A 21,457-nucleotide genomic window follows, 5' to 3' on the forward strand; every position below is an offset into this window, starting at 1 on the left:
ATAAAGAGCCACGTTCATAGTAATCGCGACAATGGCAAACTTTTGTCGGGGACAGCCAAAAATCGTGCAGTGTATCCCATGCTTAAGGAGCTTACATAATGAACTGAATTGTTTTTATTACCTTATAAAATTAGCTGTTTTTATCTACATACACCGCGAATCCCTTTACAATAAAGCCGTTGTCATATTTCTACAGTAGCCCTTAACGTACAAACTGTTCTACAGAGCGCTTTTGTCCCTACAGTTTCTCAGACGACAACATGTTTGGCATGTGACACTACCGTAGCTTTTCATTGCATTTTGATATTGAGGTTGGCTGCAATTTGCATTCTCACCACTAGATTCCGAGAAAAACCCATACTGTACCTTTAACAGAATGAGTCTAGATAAATCAACAAACTTACGAACTAAGTGAAAATTAATTTCATTCAAAATAAAAAATTGATATAAACTAATGCTGTGTAATGAAAAACAGATTGTATTAACCAATATACTTACAAGTTTGTCCTGCGTTATTCGCTTATGAAGTATTGCCTCATTAGTGTAACATCTCTACTGAAATCAATAGCGAGTCATATTTCCTGTGTGGTTAACGTGAGAAGCTTCTGCGTACGTAGAGCGTTCCAAATAAGTCACTCATGGGGTTTGGTTAGGACGAACCAGTGACTATAATGGCAATGAGACAGGCCACTACTGTAGGGTTTGGAACCGAGCTCATATCCAAGCTATTACAATACAAATGTGCCATGTGTAAAATAAAAAAGCCTCTCTAGCTGACACGGAATGGAAATTGGCTGTTATGCGTTTTTCTCTTCTTTTCCCTTGGTTGCCTCGCGAGCTCGAAAACAGCAAAAGGTGGGCGAGATCACGGGAGCCGGATCGCATTGTTGATGAGCCTTGGGCACAGAGAGCAATGAATGGAAGAGCCGACTTTAGAGAAACACTTATTCTACATGGTGCTGATGGGAGAGAGAGAAAGCAGCCGATGCCAGGGAATGCGATGCCTTATCAGTTTGTAGGTGGGATATTGCCGCCTCAGGTGTGTGCAGAATGAGCAAATGAAGACGAACGCAGGGAACGTTTTCACCGGGGCAGAGTTCATACTCAGAGCGGTATGAATTACAGTTGAGGTAAATGTAAGGCAACTTATATGAGGCTGGATTGGTGGTTATGTAACCAGTGGGACTTACAATGTTATTGAGAATGTAGGACTGCTCCCGGAAACAAAGATCTGACTTCTGCTATGATTAAAATACAGTTTCATATATCTCACTGTATGTCAGTTATGATCATTAGCCAGGCAAAACCTGTGGGTGTAGGACAGCTGGAATTCTATGAGAAGGTATGACTCACATAAAGAATCTGTTTTCAGAAATTAGCCGAGGAGAGACAAACAAAACAAGGCCTGGAAGCAAAGCTAAAGAAACAGTAACTCTTGAGTACCACAGTGTTTTGGTACTGATGGAGCTAACAAAGGGAGGGATGTGGGTTCAATTTCTAGGGAACACTTAAACGTTTACAGTTGACTGAATGGACTTTACGTTGCACAGACTGCAAAAGTAAAAAGAATTTCAACTCCAATAAATCTAAGGCAAAATCGAATGTTTTTCTATTCCGCTGGGTGTTGGGCTGTGCACTGATCAAATGATCTAACCTTTCACTATCCAATCATTAACCACTACTTCAAGGGCACCAAAACCACCTTTTCATTGTCCCTGTCCATTTACGAACAAAGCCATTTGATATATTGAGATCCAGGTTTTTCAATATTTTTTTTGTTACCTTTTTTTGACAGTATTACAGTAAATACTTTAGTTCTGCACATAAAGTTGCATCCATACATTAAGCAGGAAGACAAACCATCTCGCTAACCTGTGAAAATAAGAGTGCATTGTGGAAAGATTGAGTGACTGTTTTCTCCAGAGTGTCACTACTCGTTCACGAAGACAGAAGGCGAATAAAAAATGCTGCCTGCCTCGGCCTAAATGTAAAATGCTTTGCAAAGGTGTGAAAAGCTGTGAAGTATTTATGAACGGCTTCTCCATCTTGCGGGATTTTGAAAGACGGCTGAGGAACTCTTGGCATGCCGTGCTTCCTCTGGCTGGTGTTTGGTCCGTCGGGACTTTTTTATGAGTTTCTACCGCCTTGGGCCTCAATGTTGAGAGCGATGGAGGACATCTAAGAACAGGCAATCGGCACTCTGTTCAGGAGACACAATACGAACGCACAGAAGCCTTCCACCTGGGTTTGTGTTGCTTTTGAGCTTTGAGTAGAATACTTTCTCTTTCTCAAGGGTCAGTTTCCTGTATTCGAAGTGAGATAAAACACCCATCTCAGACCCCGTTGTTGTTCTGGTCTCAGTATGGATGTTATTGTAGTAAGAAGTGTCGGCTGGAGGCATCTATGTGAACCTTCCTGCAGCATTGAAGATGTGTTATTGATCGAGCGTTGTTCCTATGTTATTCCTGTTAAACAAGGAGAAAGAGAAACCCGATTTCCCCCCGTCCTCCGCTTTTCTTGTTCTCTGGGTGCGGGCTTAGTGGAGATGGCTGGGGTCTCACACACCAGATGGGTCTGACTGTGAAGAGGCTCTGGGTTTCGTTAGTAACTGCAAGAGCTGTTGACGCATAGCACATAGCTAGCAAGGCATTGTTTGCTGTGTGAAACTGAAAAGGAGGATATGTTCTCCATCTGCACGGCTGACAGCGTGAGACACGGTGAGATAAAGACACTGCGCTAATTCAATGCAAAGCAGGGGCCTTTAACAGAGCATCTATGGTCCAGGGTTCCCACACCTTAGTGAACTTTAAATTCAAGGACCTTTCAAGGACTTTCCAGGTGCAAATCCCCCTTAAATTCAAGGACTATATGTGGGGACACATTTCGAGTGAGAGCAAGGTTACATCGTGTTACCTTTTAAGATATATTGTTACAGTTCCCTTTGAGGGAACTCGCGCTGCGTCACTGCGTCACTGCGGTGACACTTTGGGGACGCCTTCAGGGGTAAGTGCGCCTGAATGTGTATATCAAATTCAACCAATGGTGAGGCTTAACGACAAAGACATGATGATGCATGAGCCAGAAAGTATATCGCTATCTGAAATATTTCCAAAGATGGCGTTACAGGGACGCAGGAAGTATGGCAAGGGAGACGCAGCGTCTTGTTCCCTTTTCAGGGAACAACAGTTACATACGTAACCAAAGACCTTTTCATGTGTCAAACACAACTATGCAAAAAAGCATTTTGGTATGAATCAACATTCGCATACAGAAGATATAAGCATTTAAAGCGAACAGTTCTAAAAAAGTCTAGAATTTTTATGATATTTAGATTACAGCCCGGAAAGTACTGGGTAAGTACAGCGAATTTACAGCGTATGTTTCTGTAATTATAGTTTACTTATGAAGTATGTACGTGTAATTATAAGGGAACAATCCATAACATTTGGGGAACAAAGGGGCAACAACCAGGAAAAATACAAATAATATATGCAGTAAAGTACTGCGTAAGTACAGCGAATTTACAGCATACATTTCTGTAATTATAGTGTACTTATAAAGTACATATTTTAAGGGAACAATTTATAATATTTTGGGAACAAAGGGGTAACAAGTACCACTTTAATTTACAGCCCACAGATGTTGTATTTACATTGTAACTACGTGAAACAAGGGGGTAACAAGTGCCACTTTAATTTACAGCCCGCAGATGCTGTACTTACTCTGTAACTATGTGAAACAAGGGGGTAATTTTTTTTTTACTTAGACTGTAACAACACAAAACAATGGTATATTTACACAGTAACTACAGAAAATACACTCTTAGAAAGGATGTGTAAATTTTTTACACATCTTTGTGTGTTAAGTTTTTAACACATTATGTGTAATTTTAACACATTATGTATCATTTTGTGTTGATTTTTTGTTAAAATATAACACAAGTTGTGTTAAAAGTAACACAAAATGTGTTGTTTCCATAATAACACAGAGATAGGTGGATTCTGGGACAGCGCATTTAGTGTGTTGTCCCAGAATCAACACTAATGTGTTGTTTTTAACACATTCGTTCTATGAGTGTAGTTCTAGTTTTGTTTGCTTTTGGTTTCACCATAGTTGCCTTGCCTATTTTTAATTTTGCTTGATGACCCAACAAATTTCTGTACTCTTTTTCTTTCTTAAGGTAACTAACCTTTATTGAAAATTCTAAATAAATTGGATCGTACTAATAAATAGCATAAACACATTAACTTTATTTCAAGTTTTGATGTTTAGTAATCTTAAATACTTACTGCATATATTTTTTGTATTTTTCCTGGTTGTTACCCCTTTGTTCCCCAAATATTATCAATTGTTCCTTTATAATTACACGTACATAGTTCATAAGTATACTATAATTACAGAAACATACGCTGTAAATTCGCTGTACTTATGCAGTACTTTCCAGGCTGTAATCTAAAGCGTTACCTTATCCTACACCACACAGGGAATAATATGGATTTTTTCTCCAAAAAACTTCTTTCAGTGACCTGCTTGAAAGCACTTTCAATGACCTGTATCTATGCATGTATATTTTCAAAAACTTTCCAGGGCCTTGAATCTTTTCCCCAGATTCACTAACTTTCAAGGATTTCAAAGAACCGTGGGAACCCTGATGGTCGTACTGCTAATGTATGACGTTTTACGTCATTAAAAATTATTTGAAATGAAATGATGCTGTACGAATATATATTAATATGATATGCATCAAGGTTCAATCTCTCTCTATTCACTTAAAGAGTCCTAGGCCCTGACAAAGTTTGAAGAGGCAACATATAATCCTAATTGTTTTACCCAAGCTGTGCTGAATTCTGGTTGTGCATAATTAAAGTGCCATATAAGCAAACAGCATCATTCCTGATATTCCCCAGCGGAAATTCTGTTCCACGCTCACACACATGTTTGTTTTTAAGATAACAGCTAATTCCTCTGATTCAAGTGCTGCTGCTTAAGGATTGTCAGATGATTAAAGTAGGCCTATCTTATTATTAACCTAAACATTATTAGCTCCGCGCAGTAATTTGGGAGGGAACAGAAGTAATTTTGTAAATGAAAAGTCATTTAGTAAATCTGCTGTCAAGCCCATTTGTCGAGACATCTTAAATTGGAAGAAAAAGTGCAGCAACAATGTTCCATTCTTGAGATCCCATAAGAACTGTTTTACGAGGTCTTGGAACCCAAAATTCAGAGGGATAATGATGTCTGACAAAAAACTTCAAACAAGCCACAGATAAAAGACAGTGAGATAAAAATCTGGTGTGGGCCTTGTTAATGTTTGGCCCTACAGTGCATGTTGTGATTAACTCTCCATATATTTCCATATTTTTTGTGATGCTCTTCAATGTGCATTTCACCCTAAAATGCAGTAATGATCAGAGCTGCAAAGGGGGTGGCCAGAGACTCCCTTTTGGCTGTAAACCAACATAACACAAACACATCCTTCATAATGACACTGATAATAACTAGCCACTATGTTGTTATAGGAAACAAGGATTGCATTTCAAAGAAATATGTGTGATGGTTTTCTTTTTCAAATGTTTTATTCTATAATTTCCTTTAGGTAAAATTGTGCACATTGAACTTCTAAGAACATAAAATATAAAATAAGCAGACGTTATTAGGCCAATGCAACTTAACTCCGAAGAGGAAAATATAAAGGCAAAAGTGCAAAAATGGTCATTACGGGCCAATTATGATGAGACCCTGGGTGAAGAACCCTGTAATGCCCTCTTCTTCTGTCTCTGGAGAGACAGAGGACGAGAGCATTACACGGCTGTGATCTCCGCTCTATTAGCAGTTGTATTGACAAAGGGAACAGACCTGGCTGTGGAGTGTCAGTAAATAGCTCTCTGGAAGCTGCTCAAATACAGAGAAATAATTAACTCCAAAATGGATTTAGCCTTCTCTCTAAAGAGCAAAATTACCTTTTGTTATTCGCCCCTCACTCTCTTCACTGCTCCAGTGGAAATTCATAGGCTATCTTTAAATGTGCTAAGGCCTTAATGTTGTGTTTCATATCAATAGGAGTGGAAAATCTACTACAAAACTTGGTTGAACTGACACAGAAATGGAAAGAGTATTGACTAAACAAATGCATTTCTATATGATATAATAGATGTAGCCAGGGCCTAGCGATGCTAAGCTCTATTATGTCCCTGTGATAAAAGAGCGTCGCTACACAGAACTGAATAGGTCTGGCGCAATACCACATTAAGAAAGAAATATGTTTCATTTCCTATTATTGACACTGGAGGCTGAGTTTGGCTTTAGTGATGTTAAAAACAGGGTATGTATGACTGGGTGTGTAATTTATGTCTGATTCCTATGGGAGGCTGTGACAATGGCTTAGTCATTTAGTGTTGTCTTATACAATTACTTTTATTACAGTTACTGCCTCCACAGCAAGCACACACAAATAAATAATAATTTAATAAACATATACAGAGGCTAACCCTACTAATTGTAAGGGTTTCTTTTCAGTAATGTACTAGAACTATGCAGCAACAGCCATACAAAGTAATATAAAATGTCTGGTTTAGGTTTTACACCAATATGAGGGCAATTTTTGCATCAATATCCCAAGAGTCCCTGCAACTACCTTTAAAACATATTAAACAATGTCTAAAGGTTCGTATGAAGGTTACACTTAAGGGATAAAAATATCATTAACTCACAAAAGAACCGATGAAAGTCAATAGTAAGTCCTTGAAATACCAACACTTATGTGTGTACAGTGTGTGAATTTGTACATACACTGTACAGTGAAAGGACCACTTTCTATACTTCCTTGATCTGTTTTTTCTCATTATCTGCTGTCCTTTCTCCTTCAGCAATAAAAAAGAAATGTTTCAAGAACGACCATGAGTAGAAGCGCTCTCATTATATAGCAAAATAGTGCAGCATGAACGGACTTAAAATAAACAGATGTCCTATGTCTGCTGCAACCTCGTTTCCCCATGCAGTTCAACAGAAGCATCGTCTTGTCTTTGAGACAAACCAGCCCACCTCACAATGAAAAGCAACATCTCTACGGGCCATTCACAAATCCTCATCAGCGTGACATTTGTATGGAATAAGAAAAGAACTGGCTTCATTTAAAGAGGAAGCGCAGACATGGCTGTCTACATTTGGCACACGGTACAGAATAAAAACTGAATGAAGGCTTTACTAAACTTTAATCCATGGTGATGAAGAAGGAAATAACACAAATGCTTGTCTGTCTAATGGGTCACGTTTGATACAGCAACACACGATTCTACAGGTGACTGGGTATTAGAAAAAAGTTAGCAGTGGTTTCCATGGCAATGTAATGGGCTATCTATCTATCTATCTATCTATCTATCTATCTATCTATCTATCTATCTATCTATCTATCTATCTATCTATCTATCTACCTATCTATCTATCTATCTATCTATCTATCTATCTATCTATCTATCTATCTATCTATCTATCTATATATATATATATATATATATATATATATATATATATATATATATATATATATATATATATAAAATAGGGCTGTCACAATTATGAAATTTGGCTGGCGGTTAATTGTTTAATAAATTGTGACCATTACGACGATTTTATATTTATGTAAAAATTTTCACACATTGTTGTAACTATTTAAATGAAATCTTTTGCAAGGTTTACCTGGCAGTATATATTAATACACATAACACATATTTAAAAGTAATTATTTAATAAATATATCTTTTAAAAACTAAAAATTCCTGATAAGAAAAAAACAACTGAAAATAATAATGCCATCAAAATAAACTATACCAGAACAGGCCTTAAATTATAGCCAATTCTCCTAAGGTCAAATTAGTACTGGACCACATGCCTGTAGTGGATGCAAAAAAATAAATTCCTGCAGCTCCCCCTTGTGTTTTTTAGAGAGATGTGCAATCATTGCGGTGATCTGAAATAATCGCAATGAGGTCAAACATTCGCTATGAGACGATTATTTAACTATTGTGACAGCTCTAATATTAAATAAAGATACTGCAAAAATGTAAAAAATGTAAAAAATATATAAAATAAAGTGGTTTGTGGGGATATGATTGCCACAACATACACTGTAAAAAATTATGTGTACATTTTTTACACATTGTGTGTGTCCTGCCATTTAAAGGGGCCATGGCACAAGACTTTTTTAAGATGTCAAATAAATCTTTGGTGTCCCCAGAGCACATATATAAGTTTTAGCTCATATAAACACCATATACATAATTTATTGTTGCATGTTAAAATTGCCACTTTGTAGGTGTGTGCAAAAATGTGCCGTTTTGGGTGTGTCCTTTAAAAAGCAAATGAGCTGATGAAATTCAATCACTGATCACAATAATGGTGGTTTGTTGCAATTAAATCTCAATTTGGCTTTTCTCTGTACTAAATGGCAGTGCTGTGGTTGGATAGTGCAGATTAAGGGGTGGTATTATTATAATAAGAGCTCCTTATGACATCATAAGGAAAGCCAAATTTCAACAACCTATTTTTTCATGTGCTCGTAGAGAATGGTTTACCAAAACTAAGTTACTGGGTTGATCTTTTTCACATTTTCTAGGTTGATACAAGCACTGGGGACCCAATCATAGCACTTAAACATGGAAAAAGTCAGATTTTCATGCCATGGCCCCTTTAACGCGTTATTTCATGTTAACATAAATGAAACGGACAACACAAGTTGTGTTAAAACAGTGATGGGAGTAACGGGTTACAAAGTAATTCTGCTACTGTAATCCCACTAATTTTAGTGGTAACAACCATGTAATGAGGTATTTTTTTAAATCAAGTAACGCAGTTACAATTACTGAAATTCCAATGAGTTTGTTACTCGCGTTACTCTATTTTGTGATAAATGAACACTTGCAGACAAGACATTTCTGATCTAACATCGCAGGACTGTGGTGGGCGGCACAATGAATAATAACACAGAATTTTACGCACACACACACACATTTAATGTGTTGTCCCTAAACTAACACACCTTCTGTTTTATTATTCATTGTGCCGCCCACCACGGTCCTGCGACATTAGATCAGAAATGTCTTGTCATTACCTCCAAAAATTGGTGGTAAAAAATTAACACATCATTTTTAACAGTGTACATACATACATACATATATTAAATACTGATATTTGCAAATTCTGTAAGTGCAAATCTGTACAGGCATATTAGTACTTACCAATGCAGTAACACAGCAAAACCGAGAGCAGTATAGACACGGCCATGGCGCTGAGGGCCGTGCACCTCCACGAGCAGTACTTGGAGGATTTCTTGAACTTGAAGGCGCTGCGGGAGAGTGTGTTGCGGGGCAGGGGCCGTGTAGGGGGCGAGTAGACCGCCCCCGTGGCCATGGTGTAGCCTGGTGTGGCCGTGCTGAACAGAGGAGTGGTGCCAGTGCCTGTTTTAAAGAGAAAGTGCCTGAAAGAGAGCGAGAAAGAGATTTACAAATTTGATAAGAAACCATTTTCATTTTACATTGAACTGCTCTGGGCCAAACAGATTAACGACAAGAAGTCAAACTGACACACCTCATACAGTCAAAAAGTATTATAAAAGTTGAAAAATTATTTAATAAAGTCTACAGTTTAAAACACATCTACAGTTTTATCGGAAGTTCAGTATATTAAGTCTTAAAGAATAGTTACAGAGGCACGGATATTGTTAATTAAATGCGTAGGGGCAGAGTACAGAAAGTAAGCGCACTACGCAGCGCACTCCTGCTAAGCTAGTGACACCCTTCCCCGCTGAATGGCACTTAAGGTATGATTGGCTAACAGAAGCTCTTGGCATGTGGTAATTATTCTAGGCGGGTATTACCATCACATGTATTAAGCCGAGCCTTTGTGCTTTCTTGCACACCACAGTGAAAATCTATCCTTTTTCCACATACTTTTCAATCTTTACACAACACACATTTCAATCAAAGCCCTAGTGTTTGACTTTCTTTTAGCCTGCTGTTTTACCTTTCCTGAAGTAAAGGCAGAGAAATGGGAAATATTTGTGTGTCTTTGTGTGTGTGTCTTTTTTTACTTAAAATCGAACAGACTTAGGAGGTGAGGAAAGAGCTTTCCCTAAATAAAATCACTAAAGGTAATGTTACCTCAGCAGCAGAGGACATATTTTAAAAATGGGCTTTTTGTTGTTTAGTATTTCAAGATTAAATTTCCCAAGGTGCTGACTAGGACACATGGGCGACTTGTCACAAGGCCTCTCTCAGTAATTAAAAGGTTTTGCATCAAAAATTCCAGTTTCTATTATGTGTGGAAGTTTTTACCTAGCAACATTCACCTACAGTATAAGCCTATTATGTGGGTTTAAAACATGTGGCTCGAGACCCTCTTAACTCATTCCCCGCCAGCCATTTTTTAAAAGTTGCCCGCAAGCATTTTCACAAAAGTTTCACAAAATGCCTTCCAGGAAAATTTCTTCTAAAAATATATAAACATATAAATATATCAAATCAAAGGACAGACCCTCTGCTTTCAAACAAACAATAAACAAACAAACAAAATGGCAAAAAACACATTTCATCCTATCTATATTTTTTATCTGCTTATAAACTCTTAAATATGGGTATTTTTCTTAAAAAAAAAATTTGGGAAGGAATTTTGTTAGAGATCAGATTTAGAACGATTATCAAAACATACACAGAGTTTAAAATTATTAAATTTTTATAAATTGGGTAATTAATCGCGGAATTACAGATTAACATAAAACCTCATCAGGAACACGTTTTTTATGCAAATGTCTTCTCTTCATTAACTCGTCAATGGCAGGGAAAGAGTTAAAAGTAAATTTTTATCTGCAAAACTAAAACTTTACTTTGATATATGTAATAGTACACTGTAAAAAATTAGCTGTAATTATGCAGCTGGTTACCAGTAACTTACTGTAGAAGATAAAGGCTGAAAATGTTTCATGTTCATTTAACTTTGAACAAACTGTTGCCAGTAAATAACATAAATGTAAAATCTACAGTAAGTAACTGGCAGCTAGTTGCCAGTAATACACAGTAATACTGTAATTTCTACAGAAATTTTTTACAGTGTAAAATAAAAACAATACAATTATAATAGTATGTTAGGAAATGGGGAGATTTTGAAAGTAAAACTGTGTTCTCAGGACTTATAATTAACATCAGGCTGAGTTTTAACCTTTAATGATATTTCTTTTAATAAATGCCATAGATTTTAACATTTAATTACTACGAACAGTATGTTAATGATTTGATATTTCTGTATGTCATCTTGTACAGTATATTTGTATTTTTACTTCGTGGTTATACACTGAAAAAAAATTCATTCAATTTACTCCGTTTTTTAAGGTAAGTGGTCGCAATTAATTTATTTAAGCTACATTTAAACAACAAAAAAATGTGAAAAACAAAACAAAAAACTTTTGTTTAAATGTAGCTTAAATAAATTGATTGCAACCACTTACCGTAGCCTCTTATGGAACGGCTGAAATTCTACAAAGGGGTGTATTTGTTCCTCAGACGTAGCACAATAAATGTGACACTTGAATATATCATTATAAATCGTGAATGAAAAGTGAGAGTCGAACGAATGTCCGTAGGTGAACTAATTGTTTACAATATTTATATCGTAATTCAGTCAGAAAAGTCAAGATTGTAAGGCGAACAAAACTTTTTGGATTAAAAGGCTTGGATATTCCATTCCATTCCTATAAAAAATGGAGCCATTCCATTTTTTGTTTCGAACAATTTCACTGAAGCGGATAAAGGAAAGATTTTGAAGGTAAGTAAACATCCTAAATCGGCGCCGCTTGGTTCAGGTAACTAACAACTAGATGACAGTTTTATGACTGCTATAAATTATCTTATGCTTTGTGTGTGCGTTTAATGGAATCCTGAGAGTCTAAGCTTTCAAATGATGTGCCGCATGACTGTATATTTTGAAGATTTAATCCTTCAAAGTTACAATGACATTTATGCAGCCTCACGTGCAAGGGAGGGGGTGTGCCGTGTACGGCACAGTAATCCTTATCAGGTTAAAAAAATTTAGTAAATTGAATGAAGAATTTTTTCAGTGTATAGCTTAAAGCCTAGTATAGGTTCTTCAATGGCAGCATCCAGAAAAAAAATACATACTGTAGAGTGTGACAAACATTTACTAGTATAAGGACATGTTGTCATAAAACATCAAGCTAAATGTTACCTGCATCAATTAACTACTTTTCTTAGGAATAATGCGAAGTGGAAATGTTCACCGCAGTATAACGTGTGAACTAGCCCTGGTATCCTTTAAACATTTATTAAAGACCTTGACAGAACCCCACGAAACAAATCCTGTCCCTTTGTCCGACGAAACAACTCACAAGCTTGCAGAGCTAAGTAATTCTCTAAAACTGCACGGTTGTCTGTTCGATTGCATTCTTTATGTTGACAGAATGACCCATGAAGACAGTGCACAATGGGACAAACAGATGATTCGAGCTGCGATATCAAATAACACTGAGCACTAAATCCAATTAGCCAGACAATTCAACAATCTCTCGGCATTTTAATGCAGCAACAGAAAGAGCGAAAGAGAGACAGAGGGAGAGAGAGACACTGCGCCCTTGTCTTAGTGCGGTAAACAGTTGCTGCCAACTCACTCTTACTCCAATGTTATCAATCAAGCCAGTCAAAGCCAAGATGCTGTGCCTTTAATTTCTCTGGGCTTTAGGATTTAATCTAGTAATGCAGTGATATCAATTAACCAATTACTCAAATTAAAATATTAAAGACTGTAACTTGATTTATGCAAGTGGCAAATCGATTAGCATATTAGTGAATTTTTATTACAACTTAATTTAGAGCAATTATTCCTAAGCAAGTATCAGTGTCAGACACGACTGCCAATCAATTGCCTCTTGATAATTTGCATTCATTGGCAAACCGAACAGGGGAGGAGATATATACGACAGGAGGCTGGGCCAGTGCGTGTTTAAACGGCTTAATATAGGGCTTATGGAGGAACTTGAGCCATTTGATTGGCTCACTGTTGGTCTTCTGTTTAGGGGTGGCGGGGGGTCTGCAGATTTAGCACTTTGGTTGGCTCAGTGTTGGGCTTGGCATCGGCAGCTGGCACCATGAGAAGACTCAGGAGCACGTACCCGTCCCCATAGTCGCCCTCGTGGCACACGGGAGTGAACACATCCATCTCTATTAAGTTGTCATGCCCGTTTTCAAGAACTGCTTGCTTTGCTAATTTTCTACATGAGAAAGACAAACAATTAGAATAAAGGTCGTCAGTGCCTTCTGATGATGAGACAGTCAAGCTATTTCTAATTATGAGTTTGGCAGCAAATCTCGGAGAAAGGCTTCACAGACGCCAGTCAGTCATAGCTGAATGTTCGCCGAATGAAGACTGTTGCACGCGATCTCACACACATAATATACTTTTTTTGCACGTTTATGTTTAGTGCATAATTCAGTTTTTTTCTGTAAACGTGCAATGAGATTTAGATATAAACTATATATCATAAACAATAATCTATTATGAAACTTAACAATAAGTTAAATTTCTGGAAGTCCATCTGTGTTTATTATTATATCAAGATAATTATGACAATCTCTTGAAAACATATTATTTACACAAGTAAATCTAACAATTATTTTAAACAATTTTGCTCAAAATTGCCAACATAACATCTGTAAAAAATGTATTTAATGTTTGTTTGTTTATTGCTACACTGTAAAAAATACTTTGCAGCCTTAAAATTTTTTGTTGAATCAACTCGGATTTACAAGTCATTTCAACTTACTACTATTTATCTTGTAAATCTGAGTTGATTTAACAAAACAATGTAAGGCAGCAAAGTATTTTTTACAGTGATTTTGTTATTTTCTACACTGTAAAAAATACTTTGCTGCCTTAAATTTTTTTGGTTAAATCAACTCAGATTTACAAGTCATGTCAACAGAGATGAGTTGTCACAACTTATAAAATATAGTTGAGAAAATTCAACTTAATTTTACAAGTTATAACAACTCACCTGTAGTTATAACAACTCATCTCTAGTCAAGACAAATAATAGTGAGTTGAAATTACTTGTAAATCCGAGTTGATTCAACAGCAAAGGCAACAAAGTACTTTTTAACAGTGCATAAATTAGGATTTTAAATTATTTAAATCTTTTTTGGTAACAAGGTTGCAAAAAACTGTAAGCAGCTAATATAAGCAATGTAATATTTACACATTTAACTAATTACCTTTTGAATAAAACAAAGAAAGAAGAAAAACTGTAGCATTATGTATTTTAGCCTGAATGACTATAAAGTGTTACTGCTGGGCTCTCCACATCCACTCTTAGACAAGTATGTGAATATATTAATTACTATTCCATCTAGTATTTCATCAAGTGTAGCATCCTAGAGGGACATGAATCCCTAGAGATGCATATAATCTAAATCCATGAGACAGTCTGGAGTTTCTTTGTCTCCTGTCATTTTTTCCATGACAATATATAAGCTTATGGGATTCGGAAATTAATTTGCTCTGACTTCACACATGACCTCCTGGTTGTTTCGCATAACGTCACTATGACCTAAACCCTTCACCGGCTCACCTCCTGACCTCCCAGCAGGAGTTCAAACATTTACCTCGAGTTTTCACAACAAGTAACTCACCGACATGTAATTCTATAGCATGACTTGAGCATATGTTCATCCCTCTTGAATTACATTGAGTGAGTTGCCTTTATACGAACCATACAGCGGCTTTTAAAATGATTTATAAGTCGGTCACAGTCGGGTTTTTTTTGTTGCCCAAAACAATAGGAATAACAGATGAAGACAAACTCTGGTAACTGTGCGGCACTTGAAAGAGCCGTTTAAGTCAAATCCTTATGAAAGTGATAAACGTTAATTACATTTTACTATAGCTGCTGATACTTTCAATTCACTCCTGCCTCACAGTTCATATGACGTTTATAGCCACATAAAATTGGTTTTACCGCCGTTAATATGATCACAGCAATAACTGACTACATGCTGGGTTCTCGAAAATAGTTTTGAATTAAATGCTAAGATTATATGATTTTTTTTATATCTTTGTAGATTCACTGTCCACTTAAACGAGATGTAATGGAAGACATGCGGTGATAAAATCTCCAGCTGTGGTATCTGAGGACTGACTGCGGCATCTGTTGTTTAGGTAAGACTGGATAACGCTCCTTCGACACAGAGGAGGGCCAACGGGGATTTGGGCGCATGAGGGACAGGATAACCATTCTTAATTGATTACAGGATGCATGACATCAGGCTGGAAATTGCTATGCTAATCCGTGTATCTTCTTTCATGTTTGTCATCCTCTGACAAATGTCTTCACAGAGGATTTGGGTAGAGTGCACATGAAAAAAAAAAACCTTTCAGTAGTTATATATGCTGGTGTAAGCACGAATAGTCTACTTTTAAAACAATAACAATAAAAGGGATTGCAGACATAAAAACTATATGACATAGTAAATGTGAAATGTCATTTTGGTAAACTGGGAGGAAGCTAAATTTTCTTACTTTATCTTTACGTTGCCTTTCAATCACATTTATGTTTCAATCGGTGTAACCAACGGCCCATTTACTGTGCTTCACGCTTTTAAAAAAATCTATACAGTCAACATGACTGCAGTGATAAACTTTGTTTCTCATATAAAGGGCTATAGATAGAGTCTTTAAAGTATTTTTGCTCTTGTAGAAAGAAAAATAAAAAACAGATGAGGAAGAAAAAAAATCACTGTAGCCTCCTTTTGAAGGAAAATGCAAATGGGGCTATTGTTATTCTCAAGGATCTTGATTCCTTTGACTCTGCCTGCAGTATATTTTTATGCAGCGCTAGTGTGAACGTTTGCAAGTTACAGAAGTGACGAGGGACAAAGTGTTGGAATGAGCTTTAGCACTTGACCTGAGCTAAGCCTGTGCTGAGTGGCGTCTCACAGTTGTTGCGTGTTTTGGCTGTGTGAATTGACCCTGCCAAATAGGAGTGGAGATCACAGACAAAATAATGAAGCATCTGACTGGCCCGGCTTGGCAGGACGGAGCATGTGATCATACTTTGGACATGATTCCCCTATCGCTCATCACTCTCTTCTTTGTAGTAAAAACACCAATTGATGCAATTTTGATTGATGGTTCTTCATTATAATGACAATTTGATGTCTGGCTTGTTTGGATGCAATAAATCAAATCTCTTCAAATCTGCTTACAGCTGGAAAAAAGGGTGACAAATCAGGAAATGTTCCTTGGGCAGGATTATAGAGAAAAAGTTGGCGTTTAACGGAACAGTTCTTCCAAAGAGAAATGAAAATTCGGTCATCATTTACTTGGCGAATGATTTTCTATTTTCTGTCAAACACAAATGAAATTGGAAAGCTGCTCCAGAGGAAGATTTCCATAAATAAATCTATCACAAGATTTCAGAAGATATGGACAACTGATATGATATATTTTATGGGCACTTTTTATCATTTTTGGAGCCTTGGTCACCCATCACTTTTTATTGTATTATAATAAGAAACATAAATGTGAACCTGGACCACAAAACCGCAAGTCGCACGGATATATGCGTAGATAAAACCAAAAATAGATTGCATGGGTCAAAATGGCAAAAATCATTATTATATGATTTAAAGGGACACTCCACTTTTTTTGAAAATATTCTCATTTTCCAGCTCCCCCTGGGTTAAACATTTGATTTTTACTGTTTTAGAATCCATTCAGCTGATCTCCGGGTCTGGCGCTACCACTTTTAGCATAGCTTAGCATAATCCATTGAATCTGATTAGACCATTAGCATAGCGCTAAATAATAACCAAAGATTGCGATTTTCTAGGCAGATATGGCTAGGAACTAAAATAGTCCCTATAGTAACTTTCAATGTAGGGGACTATTTTCGGGCAGTGCGTAATATCATGTCCCTTTAAAGATCATGTCCCATGAAGATATTTTGTAAATTTCTTACTGTAAATATATAAAAACTATATTTTTTTGAGAGTGGATGCAGCAAAAATGTGATCTACCTGTTCCGATTTTCCAGTCAAGTTTGGTTTTTATGGAAAGCTTACAACTTTGCCCATTCAGTCAACAACGTCATTACAGTAGTAAGACAGTAGAAAGCACTTTTAAATGATCTCCGGATCTGGCGGTATCACTTTTAGCATAGCTTAGCACAATCCATTAAATCTTATTAGACCATTAGCATCGCGCTAAAAAATAACCAAAGATTGGTTTGGATATTTTTCCTATTTAAAACTTGACTCTTCTGTAGTTACATCGTGCACTAAGACCGACGTAAAATTAAAAGTTGCGATTTTCTAGGCAGATATGGCTAGGACTATTACCCTCATTCTGTCGTAATAATCAAGGACTTTGCTGCTGTAACATGGCTGCAGGAGGCGCAATGATATTACGCAGCAGCCGAAAATAGTCCCCTTAGTAACTTTCAATGGAGGGCACTATTTTCGGGCAGTGCGTAATATCATGTCCCATGAAGATATTTTGTAAATTTATGTAAAAGCTTACAACTTTCCCCATTCAGTCAACAACGTCATTACAGTAGTAAGCCAGTAGAAAGCACTTTTAAATTTTAATATCTGTATCTCTGGCAAATATAGTCTTATACTAAAAAAACATGTGCCAATGGAAAGCTTCTTTATTTAGCTTTCGGGTGATGTATAAATCCGAATTTCAAAAAATGACCCTTATGACTGGTTTTGTGTTTCCGGGTGAAATGTCAAATGTTCTACTATCATTTTTCGGTGCGGGAGAAAATAAAGTCTTTGGTATGAATAAATGATAAAAGAATTTTAATTTTATGTAAACCATCCCTGTTATTACACTTCCACCTAAATACAAGCAAATATCTACAATAAATAAGCTTTTGTAATTCTCTCTCTCTCTCTCTTTCTCTCTCTCTGTGATCACTAAAGTCGTGGGCACTATCTTTAGCTTTCTGCCTCTGAGGTGTGGCATGGGAGCTGACCTATGAGTCAAGTGCGCTGAGAATCACATACGAATCATCATGCATGCGTCTGGCCATCTCCACATGGAGAAGAGCTTGACTGAGAACAGAGCTATTTTGCCGTATGTGAAAATTACATTCGGAAGCAGCTAGCGAAAAGCCTGATCTGTTATCATATTTAAAATGTGCTCAAACTCTGAATGCGGAAAACATCTTTGTGCATTACTTGGTAATTTTAATCAGTTAAGGACTGGCAGATGTCTCAAGGGGCTTCTCCTGTGTCTCTTTTGGCGCTCTAACAGCATAATCAAATAGCTACGGGAGTAAGGACAGTAAAGTGAGGTAATTGACTGCACGAGAGCCAAAGTCATGATCGCTTACACTCAATTGTCTGTTAACGCAAATTGCGCGCTATTTACAAGGTGGAAGCGAATGCTCAGCAGAGATCTGCAGTCGATCACAAGGCGCGTGACAATGTCAATAACGCCTTAAAGGTACAGTCGATAATTTATTCGAGTCATATTTTTAAACACAAGAAAGCCGATTTTATGGAAAGGCACTGCTGGAAGAATTGAATATGTCTTACAGCTTGCTCGTAAAAAAACAAATTCTGAATTGTTTTCTTAACGAAATTTATGTAAATAAGCCACACAATTACGCCAAATAACAACTTATCCGAGTGCGAGTGTATTAGCAAGACGAAAATAAGGGATGAATTGTGCAATTTTATCCAAAGTCTAATGCAATCCCCTGAAATGTTTTTATTTCTTTAGCCAGCGCCTCAAACAAATCAATTAGCTCGATCAGCGACACATGTTGCGAATCTGCAGCATTTCCACACTCTGCCAGCGTGTTGTCATCCATTTACTATAGCTGATGTTTTTCATTATTTTCTTCTAAACTTCACCGCTTTGCCCGCTGAGGAGCTAGACTTTGTGTTTATGTAAACTGTAAACAATCAGTTTGTATCGTGTAATCAGATGTTAAATAAGCTCCATGTCTAACTTGGATAACGGCACCTTTAAACATCACTGCTGAGTGAATACGTAATCGATTTTCGGTGCATATTTATCTGGAAGGATGCCGGCCGAAGTCTTGAGTTATGATCCTACTGGATTTGTGCTGTGTGTGGCCCACTGTGGTCCTTCACAGTAAGATCCCCGGATATGAACACAACTTAAGCTCTCTTGTTAATATCTGCATAATGCTTGGTCAATATGAAAGGAGACTGCCGAGGTCATAGCGAGGATATGGTGGGACCAGGGAGATAGAGAAAGAAAGAAAAAAAAAAACAGTAGAGAAAGTTGGAAAGGACAAAGAAAACAAAACAATTGAGAACAATGGACTAAAACGCAGAGAAATGTTACTGTTATTGAAAAAGCACAAGACCAAAAGGTCACAAAACTACTGAACAAAGAACCAGGACAGAGGAGTGCATTCACTGAACAATTGCGTATTTATCTCCAAACATTTCAACTAAATACACTTAAATATCACTGCACTGTATTAAAGCTAAACCAATATAAATCTGGCTTAATATGAACTATGCATTACCACGGGCTAATCTACAGTATAAATGACCCTGTTTGTGAAATCCAGGCTAAAGTCTTATAATCTAATTATGAGATTAGAAGCATCAAAGTTTGATTTCAATCACTGATTTTAATCTATAAAGGATGAAAGATATCAAAGTTATATTTTCACAAAATGTTCTTTACATTATGTAGGATAAATTTATATTGAGTTTAGTGTCACATATGTGTGTTGTAGATGCATCTCAGTGGTGGAGAGATGAAGTACTGTACTGTTCTAGCAAAGTATGCAGACTCAGCGTTTTTTTGCATTTTCCACGACCAAGCGTTCAGAATAGGCCTGCATGCTTAAATCTTTTCCAAACTGAATGCAAACAGACATAGAGGGCAAATAAACGCAATTCATTTCAGTGAATTCCCCCTGAGCGAAATAAAAGAGGTGGAAAAACAGAGAAAAAGGAAGGGAAAGACCATAACGGAAGTGTAGCCGTTGGATATTCCTGTTGTAGGACCTCTGCGTCCATATGAAGTGAAACTAGCGAGCAGCGTGCGGAGGCACATGTGTTATTCCTGGATCTCTTAAGGCTGTCTTCATAAAATATGAACTCAAAGCAAGACACCAATCAGTCCCCGCATGCCTATGGCTTTCCGACTGTGAACGGGAACTGAGGGAAGGCTGTCAGTTTCTCACTCACTTTACTGTCTTTCATCAAATCGTCTTCAAGAATGACAGTGAGACGTTTGGCACAATGACAGCATCACTTACCAACTACTTCTACAAAGTTTTTTCTTCAACTACCCACGATTTTCTCGTTCTGTGCTTACACCCACTCGCTCTGTCTCGGACAGATATCTTGGGCTTATTTTACACAGGGCGGATGAAAGCGGCGCTAGGTGGTCACATCACTTAATGTGGGAGGTTTAGGCATTATATATACAGTGTCACTAGAAAGTATAGATCAAAAACAGAGATGGGCCATTATGGTGCTGACGTGCTAACCTCTGAAACACAGCATTCCCTTCTGCGAGTGTTTAAAGACCCCTTAGAGTCTCCTCCGAGCTTAGAGCCTCACTGATTTATGGAGGGAAAACAAGTCAGCCGTATCCTCTCCTAAGCTCGGCTAGGCCACAGTCACAATGGGATACTTTAGCAGAATCAGCGGAGGGCCATTTTGACGCCATCATATTATCAACAGATCTGTCAGAAGTTTAGATGTCTTGGTTATGCAGATTACATTGCTTGGTGTACGGAAAGCATATTTTGACAGATTTTTAACTTTAAAAGTTTATCAAGTATTATCAATAATACTCTTAAAGGAAATATTTAGGCTTGTCATGATGCCTACTTGTTAAGGGTGTAGTCGGTGATTTTTTTACTTGCATATTTGGCAAATGCTATTTGCAGATTCAGTTACAATAGATTTTTCATGTAATAACATCAATAATAAACAACAATAATCACATTCAAAATAAAAGTGAATTTTTGCATAATATGTGTGTGTGTGTGTGTACTGAGTGTAATTATTATGTATATTCAACCACACACACATATAGTCATTTCAGATTTGTTTTATTTATATATAATTTTTATTTATTTATATATAATATAGAATATATAAAAATCTAAATAAATATAAATACACATGTAAATGTTTCTTAAATACATACATGAATGTGTGTGTATTTATATATACACACACATTTTATTTTGAATGCGATTAATCGCGATTAATCTTTTCCCAGCACTAAATAATATACATATTATATTTATTCATTTGGCAATCGCATTTATCCACAATGATTTACAGTGCACTATAAACTATACATTTTATTGATCACATGATCAACCAAGGCATTTCTTGGTATAGTCACGAAACGTTTGATTTATTTAATTGGGCTCATTTTCCTCTTT

At 36.8% G+C, this 21,457-nt stretch overlaps 1 protein-coding gene across 16 annotated transcripts in view; it reads right to left on the minus strand.

Annotated features, from left to right (window-relative positions):
• tenm3 (teneurin transmembrane protein 3) overlaps positions 1-21,457 on the minus strand; it is a 693,684-nt gene that overhangs the window by 120,521 nt on the left and 551,706 nt on the right. For 11 of the 16 annotated variants that reach the window (XM_055205043.2, XM_055205039.2, XM_073862719.1 and 8 more), the window contains 2 exons: positions 13,172-13,270; positions 9,234-9,472 (listed from right to left, as the gene is read on the minus strand). In XM_055205043.2, the coding sequence (XP_055061018.1) occupies positions 9,234-9,472; positions 13,172-13,270 (338 nt within the window). The remainder of the gene's footprint in view (positions 1-9,233; positions 9,473-13,171; positions 13,271-21,457) is intronic. The other 5 variants (XM_055205046.2, XM_055205054.2, XM_055205053.2 and 2 more) reach the window with 1 other exon arrangement.

The sequence above is a fragment of the Misgurnus anguillicaudatus genome, chromosome 3 (assembly GCF_027580225.2).
Source record: "Misgurnus anguillicaudatus chromosome 3, ASM2758022v2, whole genome shotgun sequence".
In the NCBI taxonomy this organism is placed as follows: Eukaryota; Metazoa; Chordata; class Actinopteri; order Cypriniformes; family Cobitidae; genus Misgurnus; species Misgurnus anguillicaudatus.